At 47.9% G+C, this 24,333-nt stretch overlaps 1 protein-coding gene and 1 long non-coding RNA gene across 4 annotated transcripts in view; one reads left to right on the forward strand and one right to left on the reverse strand.

Moving 5' to 3' along the window:
- LOC117002248 overlaps window positions 1-19,428 on the reverse strand; it is a 30,431-nt gene extending 11,003 nt beyond the window's left edge. For all 3 annotated transcript variants that reach the window (XR_004419241.1, XR_004419243.1, XR_004419242.1), the window contains exons 1-3: window positions 19,363-19,428; window positions 3,656-3,721; window positions 970-1,042 (exon numbers count right to left, since the gene is read on the reverse strand). This is a non-coding gene — a long non-coding RNA (uncharacterized LOC117002248). The remainder of the gene's footprint in view (window positions 1-969; window positions 1,043-3,655; window positions 3,722-19,362) is intronic.
- A 902-nt stretch (window positions 19,429-20,330) lies between these two features.
- LOC117002243 (zinc finger protein 418-like) lies at window positions 20,331-22,512 on the forward strand. The gene is given in 3 exon segments (XM_033071166.1): window positions 20,331-20,364; window positions 20,550-21,284; window positions 21,287-22,512. Coding segments are annotated over 3 exon segments (1,518 nt in total). The 5' UTR covers window positions 20,331-20,342; the 3' UTR covers window positions 22,048-22,512.
- The last annotated feature ends 1,821 nt before the right edge of the window (window positions 22,513-24,333 follow it).

A 24,333-nucleotide genomic window follows, 5' to 3' on the forward strand; every position in this document is an offset into this window, starting at 1 on the left:
ATACACACTTTAAAACCATATAGGAGCATCATAGGTTGATTTGGGGCATAATGGAAGTTTTACAAGCTGCACGTAATGGAAAATTATTAAAAATAATTTCTTTATGTGATCTTTTTATAAGGTCCAGTGGTTCAGGAAGAGCACTTCCATGAGTTTTCTTGCCTTCAACAAGAGTGTTACTAAGGAAAAAAAATCCCAAACCATAAATAGTTTTGAAGCTATTTATTTGAAGATGTATACAAATGTGGACCCAGGCTTTAGTAACAACAAACACTGTAATCTCTGATGCTCGAGATTACCACTCCAGCTGTGCTGTTCTGTCCCACTTAAATAAATTCAGGAATGCATCCTGACCATTGAACTGTGCTTGAAATTCTGCAAAGGTACTAATGTTTACGCAGATCTACGACCTTTACATTTGAAGTGTTTGACCATACATTATATATCCATGTAAAATGGCATCACTTGACCACAACAAAATAGCTAATTCTAAAATTGTAAATGTGCAAGGTACAGGGAGAGAATTGTATCACTTATTTCTTTCTTAAATATCCCACCTTAGCTTAGGTTAGGCAATATTCAGATTGAAACAACATACTTGTTCAGGAAAATCTGTTTTCCTGTGAAACAAGTGAGATTCCTTGTAATGGAAAACCCCGAAATTTTGCACAAGTAGTACAAAAAGGCTTTGTTCTTTGAATGCCATACATCTTTGTGCCTCCACAAAATACAGACAATGCATCCCACAGTACTCTTGTACACTCTGGTATCTTCTTGCATTATTTCAGGCATTTTCAAGTGTTTGAAAATTTTTGCATTGTTTCTCCTGCAAATCATTTAGATGCAAAGAAGATATAGAACCAGAAATAGTGCATCAGTGATGTGTTCTTTTCTGTTAACAGGATTAACTTTTTGCCTACTGTTGATTTTGAAAACAAAATAGACCATATTAGCCCTGCATATACTCACTTGTATCTTGTCTTGCACTCTGCAGTTCACTCTGTTCCCAATCCCCAGCACTTCAAGTTTGCAACTGTTTCTGCTGTAAGAGGATTTATAACAAATTGAATGAAGTTTTTAATTCACAGAGCAGCATTTTTATTCTTTTTATTTAAACTTTATAGTAAGAACTCACAGTGTCTTTTAATGGAATGAAATGTGAAGTGAAAATGCTTGATTTTTGCCACACATTTATTATGCTTATCTAGAACCATTACTGTAACTATTAGCATAACTGAAAGCCTTTTCTTTTAGGTTCATGTTTCTGTATGTATAGCAGCTGTAAACCACAAGTGAAATTTCTTGTGTTAGACAAGGTGTAGCCATTAGTTCCTCTATAACACTCTAGCCACCAGTGCTCATTGATTTCTAGTTTCATATATCTTTAATGAGGAGATTAAACACTTGTTTAGGAAGCAGAGTCTGGCTTAAGTGGTGTTTGCTCATATAGCATGGACTGTCAAAGACCTCCCTAATAGTTCCCTTTGGTAACAGAAGTGAAAAAAACCTTTATTGCCCCAAATATAAACCATTTAGCTTGTTTTGCAGCAGCACAGATTGTCTTATTATGGAAAAAAGTAATTAGAGATTAAATGCTGCAGAAAAAAAAGCACTTTTTAATTGATAATATACCTTTTCTCCCTGTGCATTTAATACTTTATGAACACCAGTGATTATGCTAAATTACCATTTCAAATCAAGAAAAGACAAAAAAAAAGGAAAAAAAATCTCGGGTAAGTTTCATTTCTGGTCAGTCATTAAAAAGCATAAAGGCCCTGTCCCAGAAAATGAAGTTTAACACAGTTAAGGAAGTGTGGAGATGCATCAACTATTTCTCACTGAGGGCTTTGAGTGAGAAGAGTAAGGAAAAGTGGGACAGACACTGCAGTAGTAAATACTACCATAACGAGTGTCAAACTGTAAGACTTGAGAAAAGCACAGAATCTCAATCTATGAAAAAAAAAAAAGAAAACATTCAGGAGCTAATAAGGGTACATGGAGGAAAAAAGGTAAGGCTGCCCTTCTGGTTGGTTTGCCTCACTAAATTCATGTCAAGTTCCTTTGCTTAGGGCATGAAAAAGCTTCAGTAGTGACAAAAAAGCCCCCGACAAAATACCAGAATACAAATATTCCTTTTGTCTGTATTATTTGCCCCATATCACAGCAATTTTCAAAGAGGATCCAGAAGTAGAGAATTGGTATGGGGAGAGGATGAATCTTGGAGATCAGCATGCCACTGAATTGATACCATGTAAACACCATATAGTATTGGAAAACCACTGCTGGGGGTAAATGAAATGAATTCACTGGGGCATCTAATCCTATTTCTGGAACACTTGAAGTGTTTAAATGCACTGGAAAGCAAACAAACTTCAAAGTGATCATTATACCCCTGGCACTAGTACTTGTGTGGCTGAAATCTTTATGAGATTAAACCCCTACAGAGAAAAGAGTTGAACACAATCAAAACCACTTTGAGACTGTCAGGAGGATACCAGTTTGAAAGCTCAGTGTAAGTCAGAAATGAAGCTAAAGATTGAATATTAAAGGCAGTTCAATATGAACTCCCTAATGCACCTACAAGAGCCATAGACATAAGGTGAGTCACCTCCATATCCACAGTTTGTTCCTTACTGATTCTGTAAATGCTAACATCCACAAAGGCTGATGTAACACCAACAATTTCCTGCTAAGTGAGAGCGCTGGGTGACTCAATCACACTTCAGACTAAACACATACATGAGTTACCCCATTGCACTTCAACACTCTTTCTGTGATGAAAAAGCTCAAAAATGTACAGACACTCCATCTGAAAAAAACCTACTAAAATACTTTAAAATCTTTCAAGAGCATTAGAATTTCAATGCTAAAAACATTTCCACTTAAGGCATACATAAATTTAAATATTGAGTGTGTGGATTATATGTTTTTAGCGTGTGTATGTAAGTGTGTATGTGCTAAAAAATCTACTGCAGTTGTTGAAACACTAATCTTAAAGAAATTAAGATTTTAGTTAAAAATTAAAAGAAACTGGGCTTGAGATAGTTACCTGAAACTTAAATAATTGATTGCCTGTCAATTTATGTTTGTTCAGCTGTGCTTGCAATGGGAAAGGATGAAACTAGTAGTTAGGTCCAAAGAACACGAACAATTGCAACCAGAAACTCATTCTTTGCAAAACTGGAGTTGCCCCAAAAGCCATTTGTATTGACATTAATAGAAAAGGTCAGGGTGAGGAAGACTTGCCTTACTTCCTCCTTCTAAGACCCCTCCCCACAAAAACAACCCCAGACTTAATTCAAGAAGCCAACCATGCATGCTTAATAGCCATTCAAGCTAATTATCATAGGAAGCAGGGGATGGGAGGGGCTGGTATTATGAATATGTATTTATTTAAACCTTTTGTCAATAAACAGACTCTGTGATCACCTGTAATTTTGCAGTGCGTATTAGGGAGCTACCCCACACCGCTTCCCAGTGCTGAATTAACATACCCTTTCTGACTTTAAATTGTTAGAGAGTCTTTTGTCTGTCACAGTTGAGTATCGGTATTAGACCAATACTCATATTTTGGTAAATCATTTGGTGACTCTGGTGGGACACTTCTCTCTGGCCGAGGGGCCAGCGGAGTTCAGGACTCCTCTAGGGCACCCACCTGGGATCTTCCTAGGAGGAGGGCTCCTTTTCCTCGCTAGCACTCCAGGGAGCAGAACTAGAACTGCTGGAGACACAGACAAAAAAGGTACGTTTAAAAATTAAAGATAGGTGCCTTTAAGAGAACCAAATTCATAAGACACTGCAAGACATCGTGCTCACAGTGGAAAGGCCTAAAGTGGATTTGTTTGTAAGTTTTCTGCGGAGCTTGAGCTGGCTTGTGTTCCAGGTGAGGCTGGAACTTGTGCCCCGTAGTGGGGGTGCATTGGCAGGCCAGTGGCAGCTGTCAAAGGTAGAGCTCGTGCGGCAGTGGGTCGGCCGAGCTCGAGCTGGCTTGTGTTCCAGGTGAAGCTGGAACTTGTGCCCCATAGTGGGGGTGTAGTGGCAGGCCAGTGGCAGCTGTCAGAGGTAGAGCTCATGCAGCAGTGGGTCAGTGGAAGTTTTATTTGTAGTTTAAAGCAGCGCAGTGGTGATTTCCAGCTTGAGGCACTGGCTGCGGGCATTGGGGTGTGATGACTGCATTTTTGGTTTGCAGAATACAGCGATTGCAGTTTGTGCACGCCGAATGTGTGTGTGTGTTTGAGTGTGCAACTTGTTTTTGTGAGCTTTGTGTGCTTTAACTGTGAGTTAGTGGCGCGCTGTGTGTGTTTTATTTTGTGTGTTTTTGAGAGTGTGTTAGTAAAAGTTTTGTCTGTGTAAGTTGTGAAAGAATTTTGAAGTTTACATCTGAGTAGTAGATACCTAAAAAGTGGAGAAAATTTGAACAGTTGCATTATGTGAATTGCATGAGCTAAGCTGTGTGTGTGTAATTTGACTGTGTGTGTGTAAGCAGCAGAAATGTGGACAGTGTATTCCTGAGTGAGAGCAGCAGTTGTGTGTGATTGAGCCATTTGTTTTGTGTTTAGAAGAAGTGAGCAGTGTGAGACGATCTAAAAATTATGCCCAACATAGTCCAGTGTAATCCCGGTAACAGACATTGGTGGGGTGATCTGAGTTTTTGCATAGGCAACGCCTTTGTTTCTGCTCAACCTTGAAAAGTTTTAATTTTGGCTGTTTGTTTTAACTGTGAAAAATATAGCTAGTTATTTGTGAGGTTTTAAAACTGCTGCTGTAAAGAGTTAGTTTCTAAGTGCAGAAAAGTGAGGCAGCGACATGAGTCCAAAGCTGCTGCCCCCACCCACCGCAGAGAAACTGTGTCTTGGCCAAAATTTGACAGATTTTTGGCATAGTTTTATGAATATTTAACCCAAGGTATAACGAGAAAGGTTTGGTTTACTAGCAACCTGTAACGAGCAATTTAAAGGAAAGAAAAAAATATATTTTTGCTTTGTTATTTCATGTAAGTTTTGTAAGTAAAGTATTTGAGAGTGTTTGGTTGTGATAAGAGTTTGCTTAGAGGTGAATAAAAAGAGTTTCTCTTTAGTTGTGCAGTGTGTGTAGTGAACATTTTGAAACAAAAACTATTGCCAATTTGTGTTGAAAAAAAATAACCATTTGTCTTGGTCAGTGACTTGAGCTTTAAGAGAGTTATTTTAAGTGAGTTGGTTCACTGGTTTTTCATATTAACCCCTCTTTTGTTGGTTGCTTTAATTTCTTTCCTTTTCTCTTTGCTAGTATAATTATATGTCAAAGAATAAAAATTCAGAGAATGATCCCAAGCTAAAAGAACCTCCCTGTCCGAGAAAGAGCTGTGACTTTAACCCATGAGTTGTGTTTTGTTGTGCATGTTGTTGAAAATTGTAAGTTTAATAAATATATAAGTCAAGTATACCTAAAAATTGAATTTATAGTAAACACAACAACAACATATTTGATATTAAATTGAAGATACCTATAATAAATAGTTATGTTACAATAAAGGAGGCTACTGGCCAGTTTGAAAAAGTATATTTTTACAAACCACTAAAGTATAAATTGGAGAAACAGTAGAGAATTCATCGATTTTTGTATATGCCTAAAGCTCCAGCTGCACTTTTGGACAAGGATCTGCTAGAGTAGCTGGAAGCAAAAATAATATTTAAAGATGGAGAAATTAATTTGGAGGTAAAAGATCAACAATATGTAAAATAGTTAAGCCTAAGGTTAATAACCAAAGAAATTGAAGCTGAAAATAAAGAAAATTATTAAGAAAATATGAATCAGGTGTTCCTTAGAGTGTGAGCCTCTAATATACCAGGGAGAGCAAAGAATGCTCTACTAGCACAAATCTGGCTTAAAGAAGGAAAACAATCGGTAAGGGCTAAACAATATCCCTTGAAAAGGGAAGACAGAAATGGAATTCAAACAAGTTAGTACAAGATTTAAGAGATGTTAATAAAATAACTGACATTTTGCTAATTTATCTGACACCTTAATTAACCTAGTTTACTGTTTTAGATTTGAAGGATGCTTTCTTTTGCCTCCCTCTCCATGAAGCCAGACAGAAAATTTTTGCATTTCAATGGGAGAATCCCAAACCTAGATGTAAAACTCAGCTCACATGGTGTATACTAGCCCAGGAGTTCAAGAACTCCCCTACCGTATTTGGAGAACAGTTGGCAAAGGATTTGGAGACTTGGGAACCCCACCAGGAGAAGGACAACTGCTTCAGTACGTGGATGACCTCTTAATAGCCACCCGGAACCAGGAGGCTTGTGTGGATTGGACGGTAAGCCTCCTAAACTTTTGGGCCTGCAGGGGTATCGGGTATCCCAAAAGAAAGCCCAGATGGTGAAACAAACAGTTATTTACCTGGGCTATGAAGTGAGTGCTGGACAAAGGACCTTGAGGCAAGCCCGCAAGGAAGCAACATGCCAAACCCCTAAACCCCAGACAGTAAGAGAACTGAGAACCTTTCTAGGCATGATGGGGTGGTGCAGACTGTGGATTTATAACTGTGGATTGTTCATTAAAACCCTGTGTGCCTTAATCATAGAAGGGAGCAGGGATCTTCAGTGGACAACATAAGCAACACAAGCCTTCGACCAACTAAAGAAGGCTCTTATGTCAGCTCCAGCCCTGGGACTTCCAGACATAAGTAAACCATTTTTCTGTTTCCTCTCAAAAAACAAGGGATTGCTCTGGGAGTACTAGCACAAGACCTGGGGCCGTACCGGAGGGCAGTTGCCAACCTCTCCAAACAGCTGGACATGGCAGCCAAGGGGCGGCCAGGGTGCCTCAGAGCTGTTGTAGCAGTGAACATCCAAGAGGCAAGCAAGTTCACCCTAGGCCAGAAGATGACTGTGCTAGTATCCTACACAGTGTCTGCAGTCCTGGAGGCAAAAGGGGGACATTGGCTTTCCCCACAAAGATTTCTAAAGTACCAGGTCATACTGGTAGAACAAAATGATGTTGAAACTGTGGTAACTAACATTGTGAACCCAGCTTCTTTCCTCAGCGGGAGTGAGGGAGAACCAGTGATCCACGACTGCCTGGAGACCATTGAAGCCACCTACTCCAGTGCCCGGATCTGAAGAACACCCCTCTTGAAGACGCTGAGACCTGGTTCACCGATCATCAGCAGAAAAGGACATGCTGGGTATGTGGTTACCACATGCAGACCATTGCCAACAAACACCTCTGTGCAAAAAGCTGAAATAATTGCCTAACCCAGGCCTTAGAGCTGGTAAAAGAAAAGAAATCAACATTTATATAGACTCAAGGTATGCATTTAGAATGGTCTATACACACAAAACTTTTTGAGGAAAAAAAAAAAAAAGAAAAAGACTGCTGAACTCACAAGGGAAGACACCAAAAAGTGAGCTCAGAATTAGAACAAGGAAATATGCTGGCGGACAAAGAGGCAAAAGACGCAGCCAAAGGTGAGGTCAACACTAACGTGAGATGGAAAGATCTCTATTGAAGGTAAGCCAGTATATAACAAAAAAGATAAGAAACTTATTAAGGAAGAGGAAGCAATTTATAACCAAGAGGGTGAGCTGTTACAAAAAGGAAAATTGTAGTACCTTTCTACTTGTTGTGGTCATTAGTGCTAAAAGAATATGAAAAAACACATTAAGAAATAGATGCCCCATGCAATTATTTAAAAGATAAAATTCTAGCTAAAAAAATTACAAAGCACAGTAGCACAAGTATCTTGTCAGTGTGGTTTTTGTCTCCAAACTAATCCTAAAAACTTTCCAAAGCCTAAAGTTGGACAAATTGGGAAAGATTGTGGACCTGGGCAGCAATGACAAATTAATTATATGGAATTGCCCAGGAAAGGGGGTAATGCTACCTATTAGTATTAACAGATACCTTTTCAGGATGGCCAGAAGCCTTCCCTACCGGGACAGCTAAGGCATGAGAAGTGACCAAAGCATTGTTACAAGAAATAATACCATGTTTTGGGAGTCCCAGCCGCTATATCTTCTGATAGAGGGCCACATTTTATCTCAAAAATTGTACAGCAAATTAGTCGCCACCTCGGAATAGATTGGGAATTGTACACCCCATATCACCCTCAATCCAGTGGCCAAGTAGAAAAAATGAACCTTTTGATCAAACAGCAAATTGTTAGGCTAGGGCAAGAGGCAAATTTGCCTTGGCCCCAGGCTCTTCCGCTGGCACTAGTACGGATAAGAACAAAACAAAGAACAAAAAGGAAATTAAGCCCTTTTGAAATTTTTTATGGGAAACCATATACAGTCCAAGAAGAAATAACACCCATTCAAGTAGAGGAAGAAACTCTACACAAATACATGGTAGCCCTAAATAAACAACTTAAAGAAATTGGAAAATATGTGGCTGGGGCCCAAAGCAGATAGTTATATGAGATGGTACATGATGTACAACCTGGGGATTAAGTATATGTTAAGTCTTTTGCAGAGAAAACTTTAGAACCACAGTGGGAAGGACTATTCCAGGCACTCCTCACCACCTTCACAGTAGTTAAGATGAAAGAACAGAAAGCTTGGATCCATCACTCCTGAGTTAAGAAAGCTCCTGAAGAAATTTGGAAGGTTGCACCAGGTGACGGAGACCTGAGGCTGAAATTCACCTGGAACAGCGAGTAATGGACTTAAGTTATCATAGACATAATGTGAACAGCTGTGACCCTTGTGGTCATTGCTATAACTACAATCCCTACTCTCGTAGGGCTTTTAGCAAAATGTTAAGGGTCACAAATGCAAGTATGTAGAAAGGGAAAAATGTTTAAGGTATGTGAATTTGCATTCGTAAAAATGGGTTCCATGAACCTCACCATCCACCTATGGAACTCATCCAAGTTGGTCCCAGATGCTGTGAAAAATGCTTGACCACATGTCCTAAATTTAGACTAAAACTGAACGATGCACAGCAAAAGGTTTTAATCTTGATTTTAACATCACTGAATTGAGTTTGACAAATCAAAGCCAAACAATTCCACCAGTGTCAAAGAGGACTTAACAATGTAAACTCTGATTATTTCAAAAGAAAAAGAACAAAAATTGAGTCAGAAATGAGAATGCAAGTAACTGCTTCTGCCATTTGGCCAGAATGTGCCCCATTTCTCAAAACTCTTTTATGGATTGTACTGATTAGACTGCTTGGCTTCAAAGCTGTAGGCCTTCTAGTTTTAAGAAAAAGAGAGATTTCACTGAGATATTAAGAACGAAATTGAGAGTTTTAAATACAATAGATTCAAAAGTTTTAAATACAATAGATTCAATTAGCTGTGATGGAAAGTGATTTGGTTATATTATAGCAGCCTTTGCAATATTAAAGTTAACCAAATATTACCAAAATAGGAAAATATAGAAGAGTAAGACAAAGAAGTAATAATTAAAGCACTAAGCACAGCTAGTGTGAACATTTCTCTAGCTCTTAAATGTACTCATGCACAAATGTGGATGCAGTTATTTACTGCCACAGTTATCAAAGAAGGTAAGAAAAGAGCATTCCCTGATAAAATTTGCAAAATTGTTTGGGATAATGCCTCTGAAATGAAGAAGAGCTTCAGTCTTGGTAGGTCTTAGTCAATTTTACTCATAACCCTGTAACAAATATGACAGCAGCCTTCAATTTAACTATACACAATGCATCTGTGAACTTGATACATCCAATAGTCGCTCTAAGACTAAATCATGAAGAGACTGTATTGTACGCTTCTGAACATAGAATGTGGGCATTAACAATTGAGGGAAAATGGCAAACCATTAACCTAGAGCCCTGTTCTATGAAGAAACAATTGAGATATATATGTGAAAGAACTTTAGAATATGACAAAATATTTGCCAGAACACAAAACAAAGCATTTACCACTTTGAAATGCATCTAACCAACTGGACAACTTCACTTGTGTATATAAGACAAGGTTGTGTCCGTCTCAGAACAGCACACCATACAACAGGTTTTTATTCAAAAACACCTGTTTCATCAATGGTGGGATGTGCTACTTAGATGGTCGCCAACCACAACCAGTTTACTTGTTTGGAACTAGAGGATACTATTACAAGTAGCAAACTCAGCATAGCTATTGAAAGCGTATAGCTTGGTCTTGAAAAAATTGCCACCATGCATCTTGAATAAAAGAGGAGAAATCCCCACATTGAATAAAAGAATTTACTCATTTCAAAGGAGAAGTGGGGAATGGAACACTAATCTTAAAGAAATTAAGATTTTAGTTAAAAGTTAAAAGAAACTGGACTTGAGATAGTTACCTGAAACTTAAATAATTAATTGCCTGTCAATTTATGTTTGCTCAGCTGTGCTTGCAATGGGAAAAGATGAAACTAGTAGTTAGGTCCAAAGAACACGAACAATTGCAACCAGAAACTCATTCTTTGCAAAACTGGAGTTGCCCCAAAAGCCATTTGTATTGACATTAATAGAAAAGGTCAGGGTGAGGAAGACTTGCCTTACTTCCTCCTTCTAAGACCCCTCCCCACAAAAACAACCCCAGACTTAATTCAAGAAGCCAACCATGCATGCTTAATAGCCATTCAAGCTAATTATCATAGGAAGCAGGGGATGGGAGGGGCTGGTATTATGAATATGTATTTATTTAAATCTTTTGTCAATAAATAGACTCTGTGATCACCTGTAATTTTGCAGTGTGTATTAGGGGGCTACCCCACACTGCTGCCCAGCGCTGAATAAACATACCCTTTCTAACTTTAAATTGTTAGAGAGTCTTTTGTCTGTCACAGTTGAGTATCGGTATTAGACCAATACTCATATCTTGTTAAATCATGGACAAAGTTCCTGCTCTTGGAGCATTCCTGGCATGGGGCATCCACTTCTCCGGAAAAGCAGTTGCAGTTTTGTTCCACTCTGATTCTAAAATATTTTTTATTTCTAACAAATGTAAATGCACTCTGATTCAGTTTAAAGATATGGACCCTTGTTCTGTCGCTGCAAGATTTGGGAGAAAATACACTCATTTTTCTTGGACTTTGATCACGATGTTTCCATTTTCAAAGACCTTGGAGACGACCCCAAAATCTCCCCAGACTGGGTTTGGAGGCCTCATCACACACCCATCAGGCAGAGGCTGAGGGCCCTGGGCTCAGTGGAAACTGAGGACAGAACAGGAGTAGCCTGAGAGGGACTGAGGGGAGGTTCCACAGATGGTGGAGCTTTTCTCCATTGCATAAAACAGCCTGAGAAAGAAATACTGGCACCAAGGGCAGCTGGGGAGGTCCAGACTGGAAAGAGGAGAAAGGAATTTCTCTCCCAGGGCAGGGCTGTGGTGCAACACATCCCCTAGAAGGAGTCTGGAGCAGCCCAAGGCTTTGTGTGCCCAGGCAGAGGCAGGCAGGACGCAGAGCTGTCAGCAAAGGAAGGGGCCAGCCAGGTGGGGCAGCCGGGGATGACGACAGCCTGCAGGGACAGAGGCGCAGGGCAGGGACACCGTAGGACAGCCTGGGCTGCACAGGGCACAGGGATGGGCAGCAGCTGAAAGGCCCTGCCAGAGCCTCCTGCAGCACTTTGGCCATGGTTGCTGGCCCTGGGCCTGAGGCCAAAAGGGGACAAGTGAGCCTTGCTGTGCTGGGGCCTCATTGTCTCCTTGTCCCTGCTCAGCAGCGTGGCAGGGGCCGCCCCATGGTGCTGCCCTTGGCACTGCCCATCCCCAGAGCCCAGTGGCCCGGGAAGAGCCCTGAGCAATGAGGGAGGGACAGGATGTGCCTTGCCAGGGGCTGGGGCTCAGACTTCATCCCTTTGGATCTCTGAAACACATCCAGGGGTCCTCAGCACCAGAGACACCTTTCCCTTACTTCTCCCCACCTGTCATCAGTGCCTCCAGTATTCTGCTCTAACTGGAACCTGGGGGCACTTGTGCAGCCCTGTCCCTCAGAGGAATCTATTTAAATATGAGAAACTTCAGTGTTTCAATCTCGTTTTGAGATCTTGAGAAGATTTTTGAGCACATTCTGAGGGACTGAGTCTGATGCAAACAGCACCAAAGCCCCAAGAGGGTCATTAAAGTCCTTGTGCTGTGTCTGTGTTGCTGAGCTGGGCTGGGCTTCTGGCACAGAGGCAGCTCCTGGCAAGGGCAGCACTGCAGAGAGCCAGCTCTGCCCAGGAGCAGCTCCTGTGCACAGCCCAGCAGGGCTGGGGCACTGCCAGGGCATGGCAGGGACACGAGCAGGGCACAGACAGAGGTCACAGGTGCTCAGCACTGGCAGGGGCTGTGTGATGTCCCAGATGGGGTTGTGTCACAGCAGCACCTCTGTGGCTGTGTCATGGAGCCAGAGAGCAGCTGTGATGTCAGAAAGGGGCTGTGTGACAGCACAGGGCGGGTTGTGGGAGGTCACAGATTGGGCTGTGACATCACAGTTAGTTGTGTGAGGTCATCAAGCAGCTACAGCATCAATGAGGGGACTGTGTGACATCACAGACCAGGCTGTGACATCACTGAGTGGGCTGTGACAAAACTGCTTGGTTGTGTGACATCACAGAGTGGGCTGTGAGGGCACAGAGCAGATTGTGCCATCATAGAGGGTGGCTCTGTGATATCAGACAGCAGTCTGTGACGTCACAGAGCAGCTGTGTGACGCCACAGGGGCTGTGTGGCATCACAGAGCAGGTGTGTGACTTCACAGAGGCTGTGTGACATCACAGGTGGCTGTGACATCACAGGTGGCTGTGTGACATCACAGGGGGTGTGTGACATCACAGGGGCTGTGTGACATAACAGAGCAGCTGTCTGACATCTCAGGGGCTGTGTGACATCGTAGGTGGCTGTGTGACATCACAGGGGGTCTGTGACATCCCCTTCTCCTGCTCAACAGTTTCTCCAACATCCAGGGGTTGGTATGGATTTATTGCTGTCACGACTAATAGCATTGACTTGCTTTGCTACTCTGTGTCTTGAGATTTTTGTGCACAGGCATTCTCCTGAACCCGTAACACAGAGTCTGCATGAGGACAAGGGGCTCTATTGGCCCTTGGGGACATGGCAGAGTCCATATGGGGACAAGGAGCTCCTTGGGGACAAGGTCGTATCCACATGGGGACAAGGGGCTGGCTCTGTCCCCATAGCCATTGGGGACTTGGCAGAGGCCATGTGGGGACAAGGAGCTCCTTGGGGACATGGGAGAGTCCACATGGGGACAAGGGGCTGGCTCTGTCCCCATATCCAATGGAGACATTACAGAGGCCGTGTGGGGACATGGGGGCTGATAATCTCTGTCTGGGAGGTAGCAACACCTGCTTAGGGGGTGACAACTCAATTTGGGGGTGGCAATACCCATTTGAGCAATGACAATCTCTATTTGAGAGGTGAAAAGCCCATTTAGGGGATGACCATGCCACTTGTGCCTTGACAATCACTGTTCAGGCAGTTACACTCCCACTTAGGGGGAGACAATCCCCTATCTCGGAGGTGACAACCCCTGTTTAGGGGGAGACAACTGCTCTTTAAGGGTGACAACCCCTGTTTGAGGGGTGACACCCCCATTTAGGAGGTGCCACCCTGCCCATAGCCACACAGTGCTCGCTGGACTCCCATGTCCAATGAGCCACGGCTGTCACCTCCTGTGCCTCCACATCCCTCAGGAGCTCTGGGGTCTGCAACAGCATCCTCAGCACCCCCAAAACTGCTGCAACCTCCTTCTCCAGCTGTCCCTATCCCATCAGTGCCCCAAAGTCCCAGCACCAGTAACTGCTGAGGAGTGTCCCCACTTCCGAGCCATTCCCGGTCCTGTAACAGCCCGGAAGCAGCTCAGCCACTGGGAGAGATCCCTGGGCCAGCCTGCTGCCCCCAGGGCCACCCCCTCCATGGCCTTGATGGCCACAGGACAGGGGACCTCTCAAGATGTAATTTTGGGGGTTGGTCACTTCATCCCAGCAGCCGCTGGGTCCCAGCACGGTGGCGTTGTTGTCACCCCCCTGTGCCAGCAGGAAGGATGTCCCCAAATCCTCGGCAATGGTGACAGCCAGGAGTGGGGTGGAGAGCGGGTCAAGGGTGGGGAGGGGTCGCCCAAACCTGCAGGATGTCAGCCCTGCCTTGATGTCGGCCAGAAGGGGACCAAGGGCCACCGTGGAGCCGTCGGGGGCCAGCACCGCCCCCAGCTCCGGTGTGGCTGGGTCGTGGCACAGGAGCTCGGTCAGGAGCTGCCACTGGCCCGCAGTGAGAGCCGGGGGCGTTTGGGGGTCCCAGGGGACTCACCCAGCACCGCTCAGCACTGCAGGGTGCTGCAGACCCCCAGCCCCTCCCCAAGGCTGTGTTGGTGTCAGAGGAGTCGCCTCAGGCAGGGACTCGAGGGTGTCCAGGATGGCGAGCACCGAGTCCATGTGGCTCAGGGGGACAGCTGGGGACACAGCTGGGGACACGCCTGGGGGAAAGGGGGTGGGGGTTAGGAGGATAAGGGGTGGGAAGGGAGTTGAAGGAGGATGAGGCACACAAAAATATACCAAAGTCAAGGGCAGGGAACCCACAATTGGGGGAAAGAATGGAAAAGAGGGAAAGGATCCAAAAGAGCGGGAAATGACACAAAAGAAGGGGCAAGGAGCCAAAAAAATGGGGGAAAGGCCCAAGAGAGGGAAAGACACAAAACAGGCAACACAGAATAGGGGGAAAGGATCCAAAACAGGGAGAATGATGCAAAAACAGGGGTGTAAAGATCTAACATAGGGAGGAAAAGACACAAAATAGGGAGAAGGGACCCAAAAGATGGGGAAAGGAACCAACATCAGAGGACAAAGGGTGTCGTGGGGTGTCACGGGGTGTCCCAGGGTGTTGTGACGTGTCCCTACCTGAGCTGGGGTGGGTACAGACACTCAAGTGCTAGATGCAGCCACGAAAAAATCCTGAGGGACAGAGAGACACCTTGAGGGAGATGGGAACACCCTGCAGGACACAGACCCAGGAGCTTGGGGAGTTTGGCCCCGCTCGGGGTGGGAGGCAGGGACACATGGAGGAGACAAGGACAGGGACACACAGGGGGGACTGGGACACAGAGAGGGGGGACAGGGAGACATGGGGAGGGAACACGATGCCAGTGGGACACACATCAGGGAACAATGTCACCACACCTTTGGGGACACTGCCACCAGGACATGTCAGCACATGAAGCCACCAGGACATGTCAGGGGATGCTGCCACCAGGCCACGTGACTCCCTGGGTGACACTGACCCTTGCCCTGTCCTCAGGGACAGTTGGGGTCCCCTGAGCGCGATGGCCCTGGGACACCCTGGTGGCTGTCACTCGCTTCCAGGCCACTTGTCACCAGCTGAACAAGCTCCCCATGCTGGTCCCATCCTGGTGGGTGGTGACATTCTGCTGGGACACTGTGGTGGTGACAGCGGGGATGTGGTGGCAGGAACTGCACTGGGCAGCGCTTTGCCATGACTGAGGTAAAGGTGCTGGTGGCACTGTGGTGGCACAGGTGGTGGCATTGATGCTGTCCCAGTTCATGTCCCCATCCATGCTCCCCATATCCCCACCCAGGGTTGTGTCCCCCCATGTCCCCATTCATGTCATTGTCTCCCACATATCCCCATCCATGCCTTTGTTCAATGTCTTTATTTTTACCCCAATTTCAGGGGATTTAAAGGGATGAACAGAAACCTTTTTGTTTCAAGGAAAAACCATAAGGATTTACCTGTCCCTACTGGCAGAGCATCCAGGTGGTACCCAGGGGTGGGTGGGAAGAAAACTTTTGGAGGGGTTTCCACCCCACTGTCTCCAAAATTGTGGATTTTGCCCCAATCCACTCTCAATTGGCTGTGGAAGATGCTCATGGGCCACAAGAGATTTAAAACCATGGATCTATGTTGGAGAAGACCTCCTAGGCCATCCAGGGTTGCTTGATGCCACCAAAGTGAGGTTTTTTGGGGTCCAAATTTGACAAATCCGCTCCCCACAATGGATTTCTGATGTTGGTTTGAGGATGTGTCCCAATCCCCAGTGACCCCGGTGGGCAGAGCCCCGCTGATCCCTGGTGCTGCTGATCCGTGTTGGGAACACACCTGGCTGGGGGCTCCACATCCTCCTGGCTCCTCATTGCCTGGGTTTTCTTTGCATTTCTCTTTGTCCTTCCCAAACACCCAAAAACGGGATAAAGAATTTGAACTAAGACGTGCTTGGGGACATGGGGGGATCTCCCAGGGGATGTGGGGACGCTGGGTTCGAGGGATTTGAGGGTTCATGGGAGGGACTTCGTGGTTGCTCAGGGCTTTGGGCACCCCAGGCCAGCGGCTCCAGCTGTGCTGGGAGACCCTGGGGGAGGTTCTGGGGCAGCTGATCAAGGACCCCCTGCCCTGCAATTGTCCCCATTTCCCCCCATCCCAGTCCCCATTGTCCCCTGTCCAGGATCCCCCTCTCCCTGCTGTCACTCCCCTTGCCCCCAACCCATTCCCATCTCACCCCACTCCTGCTCCTGTCCTGCTCCCATCCCAGTATGGATCCCATTCCCAGTCTCATTCCCCGTCCCTGTCCTCATTCCCAGTCCGTGTCCCCTCCGGCCACCACTGCCATTGCTCTGGCCCCTTGCATCCCACCCTCACCACAATCCCCTATTATGTTCCCAATTAAATTCCTGATTAATGCCTGCAGAGCCTTTTCCTGTTGTTTGATGGCAGTTCAGCCGCAATTCCCAAAATTCCTCTTCTGGTGCCAGGACCAAGATCTGTGCCTATTCCCAATCTGCAATGGGATCTGTGCCCATTCCTGGGATTTGTGCACATTCCCAATCTCCAATGGGATCCATGCCCATTCCTGGCATCTATGTCCATTCCCAATCTCCAATGGGATCTATGGCCATTCCTTGGATCTGTGACCATTCCTGGGATTTGTGCCCATTCCCACTCTCCAGTGGGATCTGTACTGTTGGGAAGGATAAGGATTTGACAGCAAGGTCTCACAGATATGTATTTATAACAGAGACATCTTGGAATGTAGAATGTGAAGAAGGAATAGAAATGACAGCAAGTTTTGATACAGAAGAAAAGAATTGCTGAGCCAGTCTGACAGGGTAAATAGAAGGCAAAGAGCAAGTGAGTTGGAAGGGGCTTTTATGACTTAGAACAAAGGATAAATCCACCTCAAACAAAAGATTCCTTTCCCAAACAAAAGGATTTTCACAGGCAAACAAGAAAGCCAATGTTGCAAGTAGAGAAAAGATCTCCAAATTTTCCCCTGCAAGAAAACTGAAAAACAACTTGTACCTTAAATGGTAACACACAAACCTTTTGTGATGGGAAAACAGTAAGAGGAATATGGTACTGTCAGTAGTTATGATGGGCTCTAGGCAATAGTAAAGGTGTTGATTAGTAGTCATGGATTAAGATGCTCTGTAATGAAAAGTACAGAATGCACTGGAACCAGAACTAGAGGGGCTTCAGGACACAGGGCTTGCCTACAGCCAGCAGCTCTAGGCTCACCCACGACCTCCAACTGCTGGAACCTCGTCTGTGCAATAAACAGCATTTTAAGAGCTGGCTGAAGTCTCCATCTCTGTCAGGCTCTTACACCTGACCTGTTCCCCTTCTTGTATTCCTTGTCCCATTCCCATATTTCCATTTCTATATTTCCAGTCCCATTCCCAGATTCCCACTCCCAATCCTGTTCCTGTATTCCCATTTCTGATCCCAGTCCCATTTTCTTAATCCCCATCCCATATTCTCTGCCCAATTCCCATTTCCATATTCCCTGTCCTGTTCCTATATTCCCATTCCCAGTTCTTGTTGTCATTCCCATTCCCATATCCCTTTCCCAGTCCCCATTCCGAGTCCCTGTCCCCATTCCCAGTTGTTGGAGAGAACAAAACAGAAGATTTAAATTAAAAACCTTTTGAGAAATCAATGTACATTAAGCCACACCGACATGAAATAGAGGTCTAAACCTTAGTTTAAGGAAGTAGAAATATTAATTCCATAGATATGAAGAAAAATCATAAATCGTAGTTTGAAGTACATAGAAATACGTTTTAAGTGCCTTTAAATGTAAAAGACTTAGAATATGGTGAAAAAAACAAGATGTAGTGAGAGTTAAAAAAAAAAAACTCTAGATAGAATAAAAATATAGTAAGAATATTTCTTATATACTTCAAATAGAACAGATAGGCCATGTGCACAAGTTAGACAAGTAGACTTTTGTATTAGAGAAGCAGAATTCTAAGAGGTTATGGAGAAATGCTTCAGGTTGGTGGTTTTGGCTTACTGGGTAATTTGTCAATAAAAATCCCTGTCTTGGAGCCAGAGCTCTCTCTCGCTCCTCTCTCGTCACTCTCTCTTCCTCTAAAACCATCATCATCACCACTGCCAGCACGGGAGAGAAGAAGCAGAGGAAGAACAAGAAGAAAAGAAGAGAAGAAGAAAGGCCAGGGAGCATCTGCCTCTCGAGCCTCTGTCCCAGGCCGCAGCTTCCCCCTCTGGCACCAGAGAGCTGCTGCTGCTTCCATCGGCACTTTAGGCCACAGAGATTGCACAGGGACTTGAGAGCCTGGCACTCTTTGCCTTTGGAGCCTGCCGTGCCTTTGCACTGAACAACTTGACAGCAGCAGCAGCTGCTGTGCTCTTTGAAGCTGTAAAGCCATCCCCAATCCCCACAGGCGCTGCCATTGCCGGTGCCGCTGCTGAGGCCGCCTGTGCCACGGGGGCCTGAGGGCTCCCCAGCTGGGGCTGCCTGTGCCACACGAAGCCTTGAGCCCTGCTGCTGCCCTTGGCCAGCTGCAGAGAGCACAAGGCTTTGGCCATTGCTCAGAGGCCCCCAGCTGGCCACAGCAGCCCATGCTGCCAGCAGCCCTGGGCCTCAGAGCCCTCCCTCCTGCTGGGGCCGTGCAGGGGCCATGGGCCTGCACCAGGCTCCTCTTGTTGCCACAGGAGCAAGGCTGCAGCTCCAGCCTTTGGGCCCTGGGCCGCAGCAGCCCAGGGCAGGCCCAGCTGCAGAGCTCCCACCCCCGCTGGCTTTCACTGGAGCTCTGCTGTGCTTCCACATTCCCCGTCCTGTTCCTGTATTCCCAGCCCCATTCCCAGTCCCTGTCTCCATTCCCCATCCCATTCCCAGTCTTGCTGTGGATGCTCTAGTCCCAGTCGCAGATCCCTTCAGGCTCTCAGTCTTGTAGTCCAGTTCCGAGTCCCATTCTAGCTGCCAAATTCCCGGTCCCTCTGCTCCTTCCCGGTCCCATTCCCAGACCTGGTCCCATTCCCAGACCCATTCCATTATTCCCATTGCCAATCCCTGTCCCCATTCACTGTCCGTGGGTCCTTTCCTAATCCCACTTCCAGTCCCTTTCCCTGTCCCTCTTCCGTATTCCCATTCCCTGTCCCTGTCCCCATTCCCGGTCCCTGTCCCTTCTCACCGGACGCCGCCGCCATCGCTCCGTTCCCCTCACGGCGGTGACGTCACCGCCGAAACCGCGCGCTGCTCCCGCCCACCAATCCCAGCGCGCGATCGCTCCGAAATTTGCATAACCACGCCACTGGCTCCGCCACCAACGGCCACCGCCCCCTCCCGGCGCTCTTTGCTTCCAGTTCGTCCCACTGCTGCCTGTAAGAGCGGCACAGGCAGGGAAAGCGCTCCCAATTCCTGCCCAGGGCTCTTAGCATCGCTGCCGCTGCTCTCCCTGGCATTCCCGCTGCTCCCAATAGCACTCCCAGCGCCGCGCGGGCTGCAGCATCTCCGCGACCGTCCGGGCCGGAGCGCGGCTGCGGTGGAGTTGCGAGAGGAAGAGGAGGGACGCAGGAGGAGGAGCAGGAACAGGAACAGGAGCAGTGTTTTTGGAACCACGCGCTTCCCCCGCGCGCCCGCTCAACCGCAGCACTCCCCGCTCCGGCACCATCGGCGCCCCCAAGAAGCCGCAGGTGAGCGGGGAGGGGGAGCTCGCCCCAAATCCATCATGGGGTGTCTCCGAGAGGGGTTTTTTTTTGCGGGGCAGGGGATGTTTGGATCTGGCAGGAGCCCAAAGGCGAGCCCGAAACGGCCCTGGAGGGATCTTGGCGGGTCCCACGTGGCGATGGCCCGGGAGCGGCGGGGAGGGGGCGGTCTCGGCTCTGGGCATCGCCGGCAGAGCCGGGGGGGAAGGCGGGAGCCCCGGAGCGGGGAGAGCGCCCAGGGCCGATCCCGGAGCCGGGGCACCCCCGGCAGCCTGGAGGGCTGCGGGAGCTTGGTGATGAGCGGGCTCCGGGCCCCCCGAGGCTGAAAGGGGCGCTGACTTCTCCAGCTGCCCTTGGCCAGCGGCACCAGCGAACCCAACGCACTCAGCCCTTGTTTTCCTCCCCAAAGCAGCATTTCCCAAACCTCGGCACCGAGGAGGAGGAGGCCGTGAGGAAGAAGAGGAAGATGGCCCTGGAGGCGCAGGCAGGTGAGGAGGAAGTCAGTGTCCCTTTCCCCCTGTGTCCTGCTCCATGTCCCAGCCCAGCACGGCCCCGGCTGCAGCACAACTCCGCTGCCGACGCCCTCCTGCCGGGGACGCGCTGGGGGGATCTCCTTGCCCTTGGCACTGGCCCGGAGGCAAATCCCATCCTGTGCTTGTCCTTCATGCCCCAGAGCAGGAACTGAGCACGGACAGCAGCGAGGACAAATCCCCGTGGCAGAACCTCGTGCAAGAGGCCGTTGGCAGCGGCTCCACGCCGCAGGAACGCAACGGGGAGGAAAAGCCTCGCAGATCCTGCACCAGGAGGGGCTGCAAACGCACAGCCCGGGGATCCCAGCAGGAAAGAGCCAGCCCGGGCCGGGGAGGCGGCCGCAGCTCGGAGCTGGGGCTCCAGGAGCAGCTTCACGATGGCGAGAAGCCCCACAAGTGCTCGGGATGTGGGAAAGGATTCAGGACGAGATCGGAGTTGATCCAACATCAGAGAATCCACACTGGGGAACGGCCGTACGAGTGTGGGGAGTGTGGGAAGAGATTCAGCCAGAGGTCAAACCTGATCAGACACCAGAGGATCCACACCGGGGAGAGGCCCTATGAGTGTGGGGAATGTGGAAAAAGCTTCACAGATGGCTCAGGCCTGATTGTCCACCAGAGGAGCCACACCGGGGAGAGGCCCTATGAGTGTGATAAATGCAGGAAGAGATTTCAGACCAGTTCTCATCTCCTCCAGCACTCTCGCACTCATCTGGATGAGAGGCCTTATGAGTGCCCCGACTGCGGGAAAGGCTTCAAGGAAAACTCCACCCTCATCCAACACCAGCGCACCCATACAGGGGAGAGGCCCTACGAGTGTGATAAATGCCGGAAGAGGTTTCTGACCAGCTCAAATCTCCTCCTGCACTATCGCACACATAAGAGAGGCCTTATGGGTGTCCCGAATGCGGGATGGGCTTCAAGCGAAACTCCATCCTTGTTAGGCACCAACTCATCCACACTGAGGAGAGGCCCTACGAGTGTGATAAATGCCAGAAGAGGTTTTGCACCGGCTCCATTCTCCTCCAGCACTATCGAATTCACAATGATGAGAGGTCTTATGAGTGTCCCGAATGCGGGATGGGTTTCAAGCAAAACTCCACCCTCATGAGGCACCGGCACATCCACACAGGGGAGAGGCCCTATGAGTGTGATAAATGCAGGAAGAGGTTTCAGACCAGCTCCCATCTCCTCCAGCACTATCGTGCTCACCTGGATGAGAGGCCTTACGAGTGCCATGACTGTGGGAAGGGCTTCAAGAATAACTCACACCTCATCCAACATCAGCGCATCCATACAGGGGAAAGGCCCTACGAGTGTGATAAATGCAGGAAGAGGTTTCAGAGAAGCTCTCATCTCCTCAAGCACTATCGCACTCACACCAAGGAGATGCCGTACTGCTGCTCCGACTGTGGGAAGGGCTTCAAGCAAAACTCCACCCTTGTCAGTCAGCAAATCATCCACACCGGGGAGAGGCCCTACAAGTGTCCCGAGTGTGGGCAGAGCTTCTCACAGAGCTCTAACTTGACCCAACACCAATGGAGTCTCCACTGAGGGAAGCCCTGCGAGTGCTCTGAGTGCGGGAAGAGCTTCGTGCGCTGCTCCAGCTCCATCGCCCATGGCAGGATCCACGCTGGATGATCCCCAGTGAGCCTTGGTGGGCAGAGCCCCGCTGAGCCCTGGTGCCGCTGATCCGTGTTGGGAACACACCTGGCTGGGGGCTCTGCGTCCTCCTGCTCCCATCCCAGGCCAGATCCCAGTCCCATATTCCCTGTACTGGTCCATTTCTTGTACTCTTGATCCCTCTCCCATTCCCATATTTGTATTTCTATATTTCCAGTCACGTTCACATATTCCCATTCCCCATTCCATTCCCATCATGTTAATCTCCATCCCATGTTCTCTCCAATTGCTATTTCCATATTCCCTGTCCCATATTTCCATTCCCAGGTCCTATTTTCATTCCCGTTCCCAGCCCCTGTCCCCATTCCCAGCCCCTGTTCCCAATAACATTCCCCGTTGTTGCAGTGTGTAACACAGAAGTCTCTCTCAGTCCCTACGAGAGAGAACAGAATGCAAGAATGAAATTAAAAACCTTTCGAGAAATTAAATTACAGTAATTTCACGATTACAAGCCGCATTTCCGGGGTGTCGGCAATGTTTAGGTCCTCATCCATACGTAAACCGTAATGGATTATTAGCCGCACTTTCGTTCGTAGCGAGGATCCGTGTGCAACTTTGACAAATGTTCCAGTTAATCACAGAATTGCGGCATAGTGGGGTTTACTGGCTCAGGGCAGGGCCAGGCAGGCTCAGCCCGCTCATGGTTGCCCACGGGGCCGGGCGGCCCAGCTCGGCGGGGCTGCTCGGGGCCGGCCGGGCGGTGGTGCCACTGCTGCCGCCAGGCTCGCTCACCTTCCCCCGTCTGCACCACGGCTGCCGCGTTTGCTTGCCCTGGCCAGCACTGCCGGCCCTCATGCCGCTGGGCTCCCCCACGCCGCTGGCCCCAGTTCTGCCGAGCTCCCCAACGCTGCTAGGCCCGGTTCTGCCGGACTCCCCAGCGCTGCTAGCCCCGGTTCTCCTGGGCTCCCCAACACTGCTAGCCCTGGTTTTGCTGGGCTTCCCCGTGCTGCCGCGCAGCCCCACGCTGCTAGCCCCGGTTCTGCTGGGCTCCCCCGTGCTGCTGGCCCGGGCTCTGCCGCCCGCCCCCCACACCGCTGGCCTCGCCTCTGCCAGGCTTTCCCGCTTCTGCCAGGGCCGGCCGGGCTCAAGCTTGGCTTGGGGCTGCCACGGGCTCTCACTTCCGGGTTGGCAGCTTTCAGAATATTGTTCATATATTGGCTGCTCTGGGCCGCACTTCTGGGTACGGACCAAAACCTTAGTCAAAATGGTGCGGCTTGTAATCGTGAAATTACTGTACATCAGTGAGCATTTGCTTCAAAGCATTAGAAGTGAGATTCAACTGTTGACTCACCCTGCATCCCAGCTTGTGAAGTGTAGCAGGAGCAATACCTGGAGAAAAAATTGATGCTATTATTTGCGTCAGAGCACCCCAAAACTCCACGCGGTCGTGACAGTCAGGTTCCAGACCCCCAATTTCTCTTTTAGCTCTCCTGCTATGTCCTGCTCTCCAAAGGGTCTGGTTCAGCCTTTCACACATGCTAGGAGCAAACATAGTTAATTTTCCCAAGTAACAAGGTCCATCAAAGGGGTTTTGTGGAATTACAGGCCATGCTCTGTCCCCACAAATTAAAAAGACATCTGGTGGAAGCAATCTTACAGTTGCATTCTCACCAGCACTCTCAGGATAAATCTAATTGTGGCAATATCTGATCACGTTCCTGTACCATGGAGAATTGGGATTGAGGATGACACTATTGTTCTTAGGACATGGGACTAGAACATTGCTCATGTTAGTTGATTTGGGATCTGGGAGATAGTTAAAGAACAAGCAATAATTTTCAGCTACTGACCCTAACAGATTTAGTTCTTCAGCTTCTAGCCCACTTTCCTTCAGCCACTGTGTTATCATACCTGCTTGAAAGCCCTCTCCATTCGGCTCAGTCCCCAATCTTTTGCATTCATCCACTTTTGTGTCACCTTTGGTTAGGCTGCACCTTTTCAGGAGCAGTTTGGAGGCCTGCCTCCTGCAGCTGCTGCTGCAGGGCAGGTGGCAGGCTTGCTGCATTCATGCTCTCACCTGCTATCAGAATATCATCTATGTAAAGATAGAAAAGATACTGTGGATATTGTTTTCTCAAAGGTGCCAGTGCCCAAACAACATACAATTGGAACATGGTGGGAGAGTTTCACATTCCTTGTAGCAAAACTACCCATTGACATCTCTTTGCTGGCTCTGCCTTGCTTATAGATTGCACTGAAAAGGCAAATTTCTCACTGTCATCCTCAGTGAGATGGAGGAATCGT

This window comes from Catharus ustulatus, chromosome 12 (genome assembly GCF_009819885.2).
Source record: "Catharus ustulatus isolate bCatUst1 chromosome 12, bCatUst1.pri.v2, whole genome shotgun sequence".
Taxonomy (NCBI): domain Eukaryota; kingdom Metazoa; phylum Chordata; class Aves; order Passeriformes; family Turdidae; genus Catharus; species Catharus ustulatus.